Source organism: Hippocampus comes, unplaced genomic scaffold, assembly GCF_001891065.2.
Source record: "Hippocampus comes isolate QL1 unplaced genomic scaffold, H_comes_QL1_v1.1 scaffold150, whole genome shotgun sequence".
In the NCBI taxonomy this organism is placed as follows: domain Eukaryota; kingdom Metazoa; phylum Chordata; class Actinopteri; order Syngnathiformes; family Syngnathidae; genus Hippocampus; species Hippocampus comes.
Genome location: NW_017805496.1, coordinates 9,029 through 25,027, shown reverse-complemented (window position 1 = coordinate 25,027; position 15,999 = coordinate 9,029). Strand labels below are relative to the sequence as shown.

The window sequence follows — 15,999 nt, the reverse complement described above, 5'->3', positions numbered from 1 at the left end:
CAGCGGGGTACACCACTGATAGTGTTTCTTTAAAGGGTCGGCAACAGAAGTAGAAAGATGTTTCTCACATTTCACACCAACCTTTGCTTTAACGACCGTATTTTCCGCACTATAAGGCACACCTAAACACATTCAATTTTCTCACAAGCCGACAGTGCGCCTGATAATCCGATCCACCTTATATATGGATCCATATTCAGATTACTTGGACATAGTATTTTAAATGTTGTGTACAGTGCTTTGTTACAGTCGCAGCGGTTGTGAAAGCGTGATATAAATAAAGCTGTATTGTATTGTATTGTATTCCCTTTAGTGAAGCTCCGACTACTGGATGCATAACGTACCCTCAGCCACTATTGTAGCTTCTATTCTATGTGTCTTATATATGAAAACAGTTTTAAAATAGGCCATTCATTGACGGTGCGCCTTATCGTGCGGAAAATCCGGTCCATGTATCCAAACATCAAATTACTTGGCGACTTCTTGGACACCTTTAGTTGTAGGTGTTTGATTTTGCGAAGAGGAAAAGAGTGATAATAACCAACCCTAACCCGAAAATCTTACAAGACACAGGACAACTAGAATACAATTCTAGACATGGAATGGTCTTGCTACGTAGGATACGATGCACGCTTGTCATGGCTGCTCAGTCCAAAATGGTAAACGTTAAAAGCATAACCCGAGCCCCGTTCTTAACATGTCTGGAATCATGTAATCAATGTCCGACACTAACTGTTAGACCGTGACAGAAACTGAACGTTCTTGAGACGTAGGCTAATCCATTTGTAATGGCTGCACCGTCTTATATACTGAATATGACTTAAAAGTGACAATAAATTGACGCAAGTATAAAAACAACAAACGGATGGCCATCCTCATGAGCAACCCTCCCAGAATAATGAAAAACTATCTCCTGCGAGTTGCACTTGTCGACATCCGACGCTTTATTTAAAAAACAAACAAAAACTTGTTTTCCTACAAAGATGGAGGCAGTTTAATTTGTATTCCGTTCCCGTCATGTAACGAATGTGACGCGAACCCATCTCTGACCTTAAAATCAAGGTCCGTATCCAACCGTGGCCAATACGTTGGTCATCTCGAGGGCGGGTTTGCTTTCTCTCCAAGTCGATCCTCTCCGGCAACCTTAAGTAGCAGACAGCACCCATTCAACGCTATTTATAAAAATATATTTGAACAAGTAGGAAACAATACAAGGTAATCTGGAGAGATTACAATACAGGGGAGTAAATAATTGAACATACACACCGATAAGCATTGAACGCACGGCAGAAAAGGTGAGCGGAAGGAAGAACGCGCTAGTCGCTTGACCATCGAGTCTTCTGTCTTTGTTACACTTCGGAAATTTGAAATTCTCAACCAGCCTTGTCTGAAACTAATGACGTTAGCAGAAATGCTATGTACAGCACAAGCCTTTTTTTTTTTCTTTCGTCATATCATACAGTGTACTTACAATATGCACGCGGGCTGGATTTGTCTTTTTTTTCTCTGGCGAATCAAATGCCAGGTTAGCAGACAGATGCTAAAGCCCAATTATTTGTGGAGTTTTCAGCATTGAAAGGAAAAGATGCACATAAACTGATGAAAGGTAATGAAGAATCAACACAACAAAAAAAAACATTGGGTAATTTAACTTGCTTCTGTAAAAAGAAGGCCTCAGAGTTTCTACATTTGTTGTTGTTGTCATTGCGTCTTTTTTTTTTTTTTTTTAATAGGCTAGCTCGATGGTGACGGTCCACCTGTAGCATGTAAATACAAAGAGTTGTATAAAGCGTAGTTTAGAAATGTGGCCACCATAGAGAGAACATATCAAATGATAACAAAGTCACTTTTTGTCAAAGCCAACACCCTTTTTTTTTTTTTTTTGTGTCTTTTTGTTGTTGTTCAAATCCTCGCATACATTCATTGTTGTAAGGTAGACCAAGTATTGCTTTTGAGTCCGTTCAAGATTCTCTGACTGGACAGGGCCACCCGGCTCTCTGCTACTGGAAGTCACAGCAATGACTAACACCCAAAACACTGCTAGACACTCCACAACGGAATCTAAACTTTTTTTTTTTGTTTGTTTTTTTTTACACTCCACAAGAATCTCCTAGTAAAAAGACGGCTTGTTTCGGCTCAACGATTACGATGTGGATGACTGCTATAACTCGACTCTATGAAGAATACAAAACAAAAAAAGTGGCCTGTTTGTTTTTTTTTTTTTCTCTTGTTTTCTGTTTCTAAAAGCCGATAGAACTCTAGCGCTTAATACACAGGTGGACAGAAGAGAAAAAAAAAAATTCAGAAAGTCTTGTTTTGTGTTTTTTCAGGTCAGGTCTCGCGGTCGTTCTCGCCCACCGAGTAGAGTTCGCCAAGTCTCCTGAAGCGAGGGCCCCACTCCCTGAGGTAGTCATAGTTCTGGTCCGAGTCGGATGACGTGGTCTCCAGCGAGCTGAGCGAGCCGGCGACCGATCCCCGGCCCTCGTAGCCGTAGATCTGGATGGAGTCGTACGGCGGCGCTGTGGGGTCATTGTCAGCCTCGTGCAGCCGCACGTTGATGAACTCGTCCACGTCCACGCCGTTGGGGCCCGAGTGGTGGCCGGCGCGCGGCATGAACTGCAGGTCGGGCTTGATGTCCTTGCGCGGCAGGTAGCCGTTGACGCCGTCCGGGTTCTGCAGGGTGGCGATGTCGAAGGCCTCCGTGTCCTCCTCGCCACCGCCCTCGTCATCGTAGCGGATGATGTTCTCGCGCACGTCCTCGTCGTCCTTGATGATGAGCGGCTCGTTCTTGTGTCGCCGCAGAGTCACAAAGAGCACTACTATTACTATGCGAGAAAGACCGAAGCACAAGGGGAAGAGACAGACAACGGAGAAACCAGGTCAAGCTTCCTCATTGCAAAGGTTGAGACAAGAATGATTTTATTTGTTGGGTGTCCAACTCAATTTTCAATGAGTGACAGCCACTTACCAAATCCAGATCCAACAAGCACATTTTTGCAATAGGATTGCAAACATGCATTGCCGTCACACTGACATGCATATCTGTGCCAGGTGACGCGATTGACGCATTTGACGCGACGCGAGTCGGGGTTAGCACATTCAGTCGAGTTAGCAAATTGGAAGACAAAGATCGCGTTGCGCGGAACAGCTAATCGGCATCGAAATTGTATTTGGCACGTTACGCCCATGCTGTCCGAAAAGAAAGAAAGAAATAAATAATGCACACGTGCGGCATCCCGTGTCAGACAAAACAAACATTGCAGTCTGTGAGCATCGGAAGCTGTACGACGCTGCCAGCCAGCTTCGAGACCGAGCCAAAAAGACAGCAGGCTTGGAGAGTGGTAAAGCGAGTCAGTGTGTTTATTTGCTTACAGCTGCTGAACTGTGAACCAAGATACAAATAGCATTTAGCATTCGCCCAAATTTTAGCACTATGACTAAACCTGCTCGCCATGTTCATCTTTTTTGGATAAGGTGTGGCGTGGCACGAACGTAGCCGCTACGTTTGTATTCGGTGTTCAAACTCACTCGTGAAACACAAGGAAAATTCACATTTCATCTTGTGTCTGAACGTAGCATAACAGTTTGATTCAGCATGGGTTGATTGGTCATGCCTGTCGAGCGAGGCGCAGGGATAACGTGCCAAAGAAACGACTGTTATGTTGCGCTGTTCACATGTGAGCCGAGTTCGGCAACAATCTGTGCAGTGCGCTTTCGCAGCAACAAAGTGTGGGGTCGTGTGATTGTGTGACAAGGGTGACAAGTACCCAGGGAGCAAAACTACGTTTTGGTCACAAAAACTGTCTGGAAGTTAACCTTCCCTGTTTTTTTCTGGTGGGGCGACAGTGATGACTTCCATCAATCAACCTGTCAGAGAGTTGAATAATTTCTTCTTTTCTCTTAACCTGTGCCTCAGAATCAATGTTTGGGAACGGCGTAGTGTACAGGGGGGCCAAATGGATGCTGTGTCAAGTCTTGAAATGTGTTTGGATGGAGGTGAAAATAGTATCATCCCGGTAAACATACATGTAGACAACATTTACCCATCCAGCCATCCATTTTCCGATCTGCTTTATCCTCACAACGGTCGCGGGGGCTGCTGGAGCCAATCCCAGCTGTCTTCGGGCAGTAGGCAGGGGACACCCTGAACCGGTTGCCAGCCAATCGCAGGGCACACACACAGACGGACAACCATCCGCGCTCACACTCACACCTAGGGACAATTTAGAGTGTTCAATCAGCCTGCCATGCATGTTTTTGGAATATGGGAGGCAACCGGAATACCCAGAGAAAACCCACGCAGGCCCGGGGAGAACATGCAAACTCCACACAGGAAGGCCGGAATTGAACTCGGTACCTCTGCACCGTGAGGTCGACGCACTAACCACTAGACCACCGGGGCACCCACATTTACCCTCATCACATAAATGCGCCCTTAAGTATGGGTGTTCAGAGTGGAACTTTTGCACCACTCTGCCGAACCTCACCTAAGAGCAGAATGATGCAGGCCAGGATGGCGATGAGCGCCCCCATGCTGAGGCCGATGGGCAGTACATAGGCCTCAATGTTGCAGGACTGCACGATGCCGTCCTTGCTGCATCCGCACACGCGAATGGTCAGGGTGTTGGTGCTGCTCATGGGCGGGGTGCCGTTGTCCGTCACCACGATGGGCAAGAAGTACATCTCCTGCTTCTGCCGCCGGAACGTGTCGTGCTTGGCCAGGACACTAATGGAGTTGTCTGCGAAAGAAGCGGGAGAGGGCGGTGCGAGAAGATGAGAAGAGAGAACTAATTTCACATCAGTCGCCGTCTCGCTTGTCTCCCGCTGATGGATTTCAGCGATTTTTGCTCAACGGCGCAATACGGGGAAGCCAAAGGGTAGCGTGGCAAGATGGGAAAGGTGCCGACTGCTCTTTTGAAGCCGCTCGCCAGAAGCCGCCTGCTCGTTAGCCGCCTCTCGTTATTAAACACTGAGCCTGGTCTTATAAAAAACTTGTGAAAGTCTAACCTTTGCCTCTCCCGCTGCCAAGCGGAAACAACACAGCGCTCAGCGGATGCAAACTTGATCAAAAAGACGCTCGGCGGGCAGGATGATTTGAGTAATTGATGCCGACATATGCTCACATTTATCGTCTCACAAGTGGCGGAGCGGAGCAAAGAACACTCAGCTTCCGGAGCAAAGCAATGTCCCATCTCATTTGGATTGCTTGGCAACTTCACGGCGAGGGAAGTACAGATGTCATGTTTTGTAGTAAAGCTATGGGGTCATTTTCTAAGCATCATTTGAGAGTAAAAATAGCAGTCAAGACGTGGCCAACGATGAAAAAGCTTCAGACGCAGAAAGATGCAATCATTTGATGCAGTTTATCCTCGTGGGGAAGCTGGAGTCCATCCCAAATGAATGGCCAACTCGAGCCGAGATCGGTTGCCATTCACAGGGCACATCGAGGACAACCATCCACACTTGAATGTTTACGGAATAAGATTCGAAATAAGACACACTACAAGTCCGACCAGAGTCTACCCAGTCGGCGTGTGTTTCCGTCAAGATTCAAACCAACGAGCAAGCGAGACAAGTAGCTGCAGTTATGTCGATGGAGGCATTATGTGCATGTGTGTTGTTTCTATGTTCAGAAAAGACAAAAAAAGGATATGGACCCGTTCCTGGATGATGGAGAGGGGGCGGTATGGACTGGTCTTTTCTCCAAAAAGACAAAAAGGTTATGAATTTGTTGACACCATGTTCGCTAATCAGCTACTAGCTTTGCAGCATGCTACTAGCATGACTTGAAATGCGATGTAGACTTTCCGATATTTCCCCTTTTGTTCAAGTCCGCCACACTCTGATTGGATGCGCCACGTCAAGTCTCTCGTCATAAGTAAAAAGGGCACCGTCTTGGTGAAGAACCGATCCAAAGACGGCGTAGGACATGTCACACGATGCGGCAAGACGAATAAAAATTCTGACGTGAATTGCAACCTTGAAGCCGGGAAATTCCAGAGTTGCCACGAAAACCTCAACTCGACAGAACGTTCACCTTTTTTGGGCGGGGGCTCGGGTGCACTTTATAGGGCCTTGGCTCCCATTGACTCTTTAATGAAGTGAGCTTGGAAGCCGGGAAATCTGCAAGTTGACGCTGCCGCAAAGTTGATTTACTCTTTATGTGGCCACAGGTGCATATTGTGGGGTCTTGACTCCCACTTAATATGAATCCTAGTTACGATACAATTTAGATGCTGGTGTATTGGCTTCACCTTCTCTGTCAAGATGCCAACAGGGAGGGTTTTTTTTTTTTTTTTTTTTTTTTCTTTTATGGGGGCTCGGTTGCGCTTCATGATGTCATTACACCTGCTAAGGTGCACTCTGTGGGGGCTTACTTTCATTTGGCTTCTGTGAATACTACCTTGGAAGCTGGGAAATTTACAGGTACACTTTGCTGCCAGGTTGTTGATCGTGTGTGTGTATGGGGTTGGGCAATGGGGGTCGGGAGGTCTCCACGGGGGCTCGGGTGTGTTCTGTAGGTTCATTATAGCTGCTGAGCTGCGCTTTGAGCGGCTTCAGGTGCACTCTGTGGGGATTGGCTCCCGTCTACTGTATCGCAAAAACGTAGTTAACGCCTATAATGCTGCTTTGGTGCATAAGAAATTTGTGTCTAGACTTAATTGTAAAGTTGCTGGTGGGTTGGGCATTGGCTGTCATGATGTGGACTTGGATGCAATTTGTGGGGGCTTTTGTTGGAATTGGTTGTCACACCCTTGTAACACCTACAATATTGTAATCTCAGAAGTCGGGAAATTTATGGGTTGCCTTTGCTACAAAGTTGGCGATTTAGTGGACGGGGGATTTACATACTCAATGGGTGCTCGTGTGCTTTCTGGGGGCTTAAATCTCACATACTGTAAATTGGATCTCGGTGGCGGCAATGACACAAGCAAGGAAGAAGTGAAATTCAGCGGTAGACTTTTTTTTTTGAACAAACAGTCTCCTGGATCAGATTGTGTTGTCATTCCGAGGGCTTTTAGCTACAATCAAGCCTAAAGCTGCGATATGAGCTTTTTCTTTTTATTGATAGATTCAACCAGTAGTGGTGAGCACTTAAAGTTCAATCCGTTGAAGAGCATTTTCCACTCGTGTGTGGGCCGTTCCCGTGATTACACTCATCATGCCAAACAAAAGCGGCACACGGGGGGGCCTCGCCTGACACTCGTCAGTCAAGTGTCTGCCGCCACCTCCGTCAGACAGAGATAGTCGCTGAAATGGCGATGGCGGGCCTCCTTTTAGGCGCTATAGACAAGTGGCTGGTGCGGCGTGTGCTATATAGCGCAAGAATGACAGCACGTATTTGCTTTGATTCCTGCTAAGGTTATGTTGTGTGTGGAGAACAAACGCGCCCTCGACTCGACGGAGCGATACAAAGAAAGAAAGAAAACAACAGTGGCTGTTTTGATCCAACGTGTTGCCTTGAGGAACGAGGGGGGAGCTTGTAAAAGAGCAGCACCTTTATGACTCACATTTGATCCACTGTTGTACAGGTTACACTTTGACCACATCTTTTTTTTTTCTTTTTTTTCTTCTAGTTAAGCAGCTATAAAACCATGAGGTCATCTGAACTCATCATAAGACTTAAGAAAGTCATTTCTGGGAAAAGGCGCAATAAAAAAAGTTACTGTTGGCTATAGCAATATTTGAATTAAGATTCAAGTCTCAATAAAACTGTCAAATAGGAATAGAAGTGTAACAGAACCCCCCCCCCATCATCCCATATAAACAATAGTAGTAAATAAAAGCTGAAACAATTTCATTGAATAATGGGTTAGCTAAATATGATAAACAGTCATAATGTCAAAATTTAAAAATATATTCAAGACATAATAGGCGAATAATGTAGACAGTGAATGAAATTAAAATCAAATAAAACACAAAGAATCATATAATAATAATTCATCACATTCCAAGAAATACATATTGACGATAATGGTGCCATACAATATATGTAATATCAATTATATTTTTTACTAGGAGCTGTACAGAAAAGAAAGGAATACATTCAATATGGTGCATTTATGGCATATACCCCATCATTTGCCACTGTGTACCCACCAGGTAATGCGCAGAAGTAAGAAAAACAATATTATTTTTGCGGAGAGTAAAAAAAAAAAAAACAAGTGTATTTTTTTTTTTTCTCCTCAACTATGACCTGGTTTTGATGGCCTCTCCGAGCCGTCAGAGGCGGGCTGCAGTATGTTAGCCTGCAGCCTGTGTGTCCAAACAGAAGGCTGCTACCATATGAATAGATTTTTTGCCGCGAGCTGAAAACATTACACGTGACGGTGAACACAGCTTGTTCATCACCACTTTGGACGAACAGAATATATATGTTAAAAAAAAAAAAATAAAACAAAAAACAAGCAATGAGCATATTGTGTTGCGAAACCGCGGTGCCATCTGGTAGCCACGAGGTAGCGAGGACGTCACCCTACATTGAGCAGCAAAACTAGCAGGACGAACCCATTTGGATCTCATTGGTTTATCTTCACTCACAGTGCACTCGTGTCCAACATCTGCGAAGTTGGTGGCTTCGCTTCAACACACCCCCTGCAGCCAAATTATGAATTCTAACAACGATTTGGGGAAGGGATTTGCGACGCTGCATCATTGTACATTGTTTCTCGTTTATTGTAGCTGCGGTGTTTTTGTTTGGAATGTTTACGAGGAACATTTAGGCGTAGGAGGCACATCTGGGGTGGGAATTACCGTCCAATGTGTGATAACAGCGTTATCACCTCCTTTCACCGACAATAATACGATAATGTCATGAGAGTCGGCTATACAGTGAACCGCCATCCCGTCTTGAATATACCGTCCATTTTTTTCTGCGGAACTCATCCTCGGCTCTTTGTTCGCTAACGGGGGATGTGTGTCTGCTGACTTCCACTCGGCACATTGTGAGCCAGTGGGGAGAATACTTCAAAAGGCTTACTCGGTTCCACCGACATGCCTTCCTTTGAGGAAGCAGAGTCTGGGGACTCTGTGGTGGGCTTTCCTATTTCTGGGGTTTGAAGTCACCAAACAGCTCCTCGGCGTCAGGTGTGGATGAGATCCACCCGGAATTCCTCAAGGCTCTGAATGTCGTGGAGCTATCCCGGCCTCTGCAACGTCAGGTGGACATTGGGGACGGTGCCTCTGACTTGGCAGACCGAGGTGGTGGTCTGACCGGAGGATGCGTTTCAACTAGCGCGCTCCCTTAGCCTCTCTGGTGAGGTTCTTAGAGAGGTGTCAGAATTTGGTCCGCAGCAAGCAAGCAAGCAAGCAAGCAAGCAAGCAAGCATGCCGGTTTTGGTGTAAAGAGTTAGATCAACCTGAGAAAAGCATATCGCTAGCAATGACATGACAGAGCCAGAAGCTGAGCTTCACTGTGTTTGTTTTTGCAGTGTGGCGAGTGTGTGACGCAGTTATGTGTTTTAGGTTGGTGACAGGTGGCAATGCTTCAATGTTCATGATTTCACGTTTTTTTTTGTTTTTTTTTTTTTTTCAAACTCAAAGAATTACCGTCTACTACACGAATTTCATGGCTAGTTTTCATGTGCTTTCACCTTGGTTGTTCTTAATAGTGAAGTTGGGATTGTTGAGCATCTCGGGCACCAGGCGGTACTCAAAGTAGTGGCCCTGGATCGGGTCATCTCTGTCCACGGCGCTGACTGTTTGGATCACCTGTGTTGGGATTAAAAAAAAAAAAAAAAAAAAAGAAAGAGATAGTCATCGCACATGCTGGAATATTTGCTCTTCACCACGCTGAGATTTGGATCCTTATCATCAAGGTTTTGCCCGGTCCGCCTTGAGCATCTCAGCTCTATCCGCTAATCTGTCATCAGTGTTCTTATCGCACGCTCGGATTGATTGGGAATTAGAATTCGGGGAGGCCTGTGGGACGGTTTTGGCTCTTTTTTTCGCCCCCCTCCATCCAATAAAAGTGCATCGGACACATGTAGCTGCCTTGAATGAGGTCGATTGATGAGAAGGCAGTCGGGGGAATGCTAAGCACCGGTCGGAGACTTTTTTTGGCAGGGCGATGCATCGTGCCATCTGGAGGAGGCCACATGAAAGACATTCTCAACTGACGATGTGCCGTGATCAATCCTGACGGCTAAGTCCCCCTCCCGCCACAATTTTTTTTTTTTCTCCAACGCCAGACCCTCGACCTCTGAGGCTTCTCTTCGAAATAATTAAGGCCATAATTCACCGTGGCCAATCATTAAAGGGGTGGAAAGCAGGAGAAAGGAGAGTGAAGGATGGCTGCTTTGATGAACAAGCAGCCACTCTAATTTAAAAAAAAAAAATGTTTTGCCTTTTCCCTTACCTGTCCGGGTTTTCCATTTTCACACAAAAAGGCTTCATATTCGGTGGCGAACTCCGGGGCGTTGTCGTTTATGTCCATGACCCGGATGGCCACCACCGCCCGGGAGATCTGACTGTGGTTACCTAGGAGACGGAGGGATGGATGGAAGACAGAAAATTCATTCAGCAAAACACAAAACAGGGCGACGGGTGTATGAAAATCCCAGGTACATTACATGACCTAGTTTTAATTTCCTTTGTTTTTTTTTTTTTTCATCTTTATTTCTCCCTTCATTTCCGGAGCTGATGGAAGGGACACATGATAAGACACATCAATCTACCTTTTGGTGATGCATAAAGAGAAAAGACACAACTCAAAGTGTTTTTGAACACCCTATGTTTAAAACATGAGTGTTAAAGTGAGAAAAAAAAGCATATTAATGACTCATTGGGAACTGAGGTCTGAATAGACAATAAAAGGCAATCTAATTAGTCCTTGCTACGGTAAGTGGTGCAAATTGCGACGTTGAGAGTCACTGCGGATTGATGCGCCTCCTTAGAGGCCTCGCACTTTAGACAACGAGGATGATAAAGCCGGGAAATCCGCACTCTTGTTGAAAAGAAATGTCCAAGTGAGATTCTGCGTTCTTGCATCTGCTGGAACCTGAGCCGAACCCCGACCCTGATTCTAAACCTCCGGTGCCCTGAAACTCAGGCACAAAGAGTCCCGCATGGCGATGGAATTTAACCAAAGCCGAAAGTTGAACTGCACTGCACCAAATCTGAACCTGCGATATCATAATTCCCAATTTGTGGTACACCGAACCCTAAACACAGCTGTAAAAAAAAAAAAAAAAAAAAAACGTACTTAAAACAAAGACAGTGGCTGTGCTGCACGCCTGTGCTGAGTATTAATTCCACATTGAACGCTGCACTAAGAATAATTAGCATTGAAGCCGTGGAGGCAATAAAGTACACTCATTTGCTGAGTTTTGATTGAATTCAAACAGCTCACGAGTCAATTTGCGCAAGAACATTAACACGTATCGAGTAAACACTTTTTTTTAAAACAGACACACCTTACAGATTAAAGAACATCTGCAAAGTACAAAAAAAAAAAAAAAAAACACCCTCACTGACGAGGTGGAAAATCTTTGCCGGCAGAGCTACAAACAGCTTTAGCCCGTGCGTAAGGCTTTTATTTGCATACAGATTGTTTCAGGAGGGCTGTATGTCGCGATAAAGCTTAATGTAGCCCTTAAAGCTACTGGAAGAGGAATTCACACTGCTTGTAACTTGTCTGTCTCCGCCTTCTCGCGCTTAATCAAAGGAGGTGCACGTTAATTGCCAGGCTAAACGAAAGCTGTCACCATTTTTTTTTTTTTTTTTTAGGGGGGTAGGGGGGGTTCGTCCCGCCGGCGTGAGGAGTTGCACGTCTTATTCTGATAAGCCGCCGCCGTTGTCGACATCTTGTCTGGCGGCCGTACATCTCCAGCCTGCCTGCTAGCTAAGTGACTGCGGGTTGCAGATAGCGGTGGCTCGAAACGACATGTTATTGAGAGTTTGCAGGGATTAATGCGGCAGCTCTTTGTGAAAAAGGAGAAGGGACCTGGGTAGTCCTAGTCGTAATACATTTCAAGTGTCCTCTATTTTTTTTTGGGGGGGGGGGTTGCCATTAGCCCCTTTCAACGCAAAAGTCCCCAGTAAATTGGCGCATCTGAGGCGTAACCGTTTATTCACATTTCGGCCGTAACATTGCGGCCAGGTGACATGTGACTAAACACATTCTCTTCCCTAAGTGTTGCTGTGGGGGACGAGGGGGGAGTCACAAGAGGGAGCGAGGGTGTTCGTCCCTGCCCTTAATCCATCCATCACTGCCACGCTGCCAATTGAGCCCTTTCTTTCCGGCTTACCTTTCTCATTCGTACAATACCACATAGGACCAACTTAAGCGTTGATTTGGAATGGCTGCGTGTTGCAGAAAGCATATTACCTCCACCAAGCTCAAGGTGAGATGCATGTAGATGTTGAAATAAAATTAATAGCCACTGTACAACATGAGCAACCGGCTGGTAATGCATTCAACAATAGCATCTTCCGGAGACGATGCTCGACAACGGCACTTACGGACTTCGGTGGCGGTTACGGTGATGTTGTGCCACGTGTCCGTCTCTCGGTCCAGTGGTTTGGCCAGCGTGATCTTGCCGTCGTCAACGTTGATGTTAAACTGCCTCTCCAGGTCCGTATGGCGGTCGATAAAGTACCTGTGTTAAAAAAAACAAAAAAAAACAACACCAACAACATAAAAGACCGTTGAGCCAAAAAACAGCAGCCTGGAAGAAGGAATTCCACACGAATGCCCACTGAAGTCGTGGAAAATCGATAATTATCGCCTGAGGAATAATTACACAAGCAGCAGGGGACATTAAAGATTACTCAAGTCCAAGAGAACACCACACCCACCCGGATCCTGATCGAGACGACACCCCCGCCCCATTTACAAGACCATTAGTGCTTGCTGTGTCAGGAAAAGTGATGTGGTGTTGTTAACCTCATTTGGGGGTCTGTCAACAATCGCAGCCCTCCTCCTCACAAATATACAACACCTGCCACAGGCTTCATTGATCAACGTGAAGCTTGGCAGGATGCACCAAGATGTCTGAAAGACCCATGTCACTCCCCCAGTCCCACCAGCAAAACAGAAGTTTTGCCATTTTGTCAAAAGTGGCACATTCCCGGTTGATCATAACAGAACGCAGGATGGGTGTACAGTATTCCAGGTCTCGCACTTAGACCGTCTCCGACAGAATTTCTCCAAATGAACACACAGTGGATGCTTGTATTATAGACAGAAGAGTGACTTTTTTTTTTTTTTGCCATCCCAGGTCTAATGTGGGCAGAGAGAGCATATAATGAAAATGTGATGATTCCAACAGAGCCCTTCAAGAAAAAAAAAAGACAAAGCCCCCTCTACCAGTGTCACCAGTCGACACTGAATCATTTCATCATTTCGTCCCACTTGGCTTTTATTTTTGGTTCAATTCCAAATTCCCCAACATCAGTTTCATGGTTCAACACAAAACTAGGTGGACATGTCTATCATAACACAAAGTTAAAATTGCCTTCCAGGTTCCATGTCCACTTTTTAAAAAATGACACTGTGATAACTTAGGCAAGTTTTAAGATTTGTTACAAAGTGTTCAAGTCCCTTGGGGTGGAAAATTGGAACTATTGCCCACAAGTAGTGCGGACTTTGGGAACAAAGCGGTTCCAAAATCATCCAGAGCACTGCAGAATTAGCCGCTGTTGTTTACTAGCACTGCGGTGCAACCAACAGACAGAGACTGGCACACGTATTTCCGTCTCGTGCCACTTTTGTCAACAGACGGCCTGCGTGGCGGCCATGTTGTCAAGGGCGATTTCCCTTCAAAAGCAAAAGAAAGCATGGACGTTAACGAAGCAACACCATCGGCATGCAGCTCTTATCAACTGATTCAGATCTATTGAGGGTGTTTACTCATCAATTCTGTACCTACAGCACTGATTTTGGTACAGTAAACATTTTTTTTCTGTCAAGCCCTTCTCCGTGACATCCAGTCGTAGTAGTGAAAAAAGAAGTGTCCAGCTGGACGCCATATCAACCCCCTCAAGTACCAGTGGGCTAAGTCTGGATAACCTTAATAATTTTGTATGGATTTTCCAAAATCACACAGCCATGGCAGATGGATAAAAGAGCCACATCCTGGTCTCAAACGGCAAGTAGCAGACCGCTGTACTACACAGACTGTCCCCTTTTGTATCATTTTCTTAACTTTGAATTGTTGATTGGCTGGGAGAATTCCCATGGCTCTTCAGCCAATCAGGCTCCCTTAACCTGTGAATTACCCTCAGTGGTTTACTCTTGTCACACCTACTACCTTTGAAAAGTCTTCGAAACAGTGATAAAAAAAAACATCCAGAAACTTCCAACAGCACCAGCACTCTGCTCTGAAAATGGACCGGCACATAAAAGGATTTTTTTTTTCTTCCTCTTGCCACTCTTCTCTGTGAAATCGCTTTCTTAGGATGCTGGAAACCAGCGCGGCACCAATTCTCTGGCCGTGGCGAAACACACGAGCGTCAGTGTCACGTCACGCGAACGCACGCACACTCAGAGCTAAAAAAAAAAGAAAAGGATGATGGGTCATTTCTTGTTTTCGCACGTTTCGCTCACCGTTCCATGTGACCAACATGAACATCCCACTCGAGAGAGGATGTGAAAACCCCTAATATGCGAATTACACTGCTTGTAATTGTCCTCGGTCCATCCATTTCCTGTGCAGATAGCTCCGGACAATGGCGAATGGTGCAGTGAGTGGTTATGAGCTCACGCTACCAATGTCACAACAGCGTTCCCATTTCCAGTAAAAGTTTAGTTCACTCTTTTTTACGCCCCCTCATTTTTGTGAAAAGGGGTAGCTATCAAAGCCGGCCCTACCGACTGAAGAACCCAAAGCCGATATCTTATGTTTCACTTTTTCATCCAAAACAAATCTAATGGCATTGTTTTGAACCTTGTCGTGAATTTATACGTCCCCCACAATTAAAAACAAAACAAAACACGATGATATTTTCAAAGAATTCATTTGAATTTAAAATGAAAACTGGAAACATATACAATATAGAATGTGTTTTTCCTAATTTGCATATTAGTAGTTTAGATTGGGCCAATGGAGACACCGAATGAGCAGGTTTAATCTCCACAAATAGCTAAAAGCCCTCCAAGCCAAGAAGTAACAGAAATAAAACTAATTAGCATACAGGTGAGCTCATTACTGATTATCATTCTCTCAAGAGCAAGTTAACCATTTAATATATCGATTCTATTTCTAAAAATGTAGATTTAAAAACGATTTTTTTAGTATGGACAGACTAGTTTGAAACAGTAAACCTGGTTCGAAACCACAACCCTAATTTAAAACAAAAATCTGCAGCCCCAATTTTCTTGAAACCACAAGATGAAATGCTTTCTTTGAAACCTCGACTCTTCATTGAAACCTTAGTTTGAAACCACAACATTGGCTCAAACTCTAATTGTAAAATCCAACCTTCACTTGAGAGTCTAACTGTGGTTTTAAACCCAAAGTCCCAACTTAAACTCTTGACTGAAACAACAAACAACTATTTTTAAAAATGTTTTAACCCTTGTAACGTGGAACCTTGACTTGAAACCCAAATATAAAACTCAAAGGCTTGATTAAAGCCTTCTTTTGAAGGCCTAAACCGGGCTTTTAAACCCCAACCTTGAAGAGTACTTTGAAATTCTATTCCTTGACTGACACCCAATTCGGAATCTTAACCCGGGCTCCAAACTGGATTTAAGAACCCTAACATTGGCTTGAAACCTAAAGTTAAAACCCTGACTTGAATTGAAAGCCAAACCCTGGTTCCAAATCCCAATTTGAAACCTTATTTTAAAACCCAAACCCTGGCAGGCTGCTTTGGAAAGAGAATGACATAAATAAAAGCCGTGGCCCACATTCCAATTGTTGGAGAGACGTAGCGAGCCGTGACATATCCATTTTTTTTTTTCAGATGAAATTGTGGAAACTCCTGGAGACGCCAAGCAGGGAGAGACGTCCACCAGGACCTTCGAAGAAACTGCACCCCCACCGCACCCCCCCC

The 15,999-nt window shown here is 44.9% G+C and overlaps 1 protein-coding gene across 2 annotated transcripts; it reads right to left on the bottom strand.

Annotated features, from left to right (window-relative positions):
* Window positions 1–1,161: 1,161 nt before the first annotated feature.
* Window positions 1,162–14,820, bottom strand: cdh8 (cadherin 8). 2 transcript variants are annotated; one of them, XM_019876456.1, is made up of 6 exons: window positions 14,549–14,820; window positions 12,463–12,599; window positions 10,358–10,479; window positions 9,594–9,711; window positions 4,488–4,739; window positions 1,162–2,819 (listed from the first exon to the last, which is right to left on the bottom strand). In XM_019876456.1, exons 1-6 carry the CDS (start codon window positions 14,644–14,646, stop codon window positions 2,332–2,334), a joined length of 1,215 nt encoding a protein of 404 aa, XP_019732015.1. In that variant the 5' UTR covers window positions 14,647–14,820; the 3' UTR covers window positions 1,162–2,331. The 2 variants fall into 2 exon arrangements, with proteins under 2 accessions (XP_019732015.1, XP_019732014.1); XM_019876455.1 differs by having other exon boundaries at window positions 1,162–2,825; window positions 14,549–14,818.
* Between the last annotated feature and the right edge of the window lie 1,179 nt (window positions 14,821–15,999).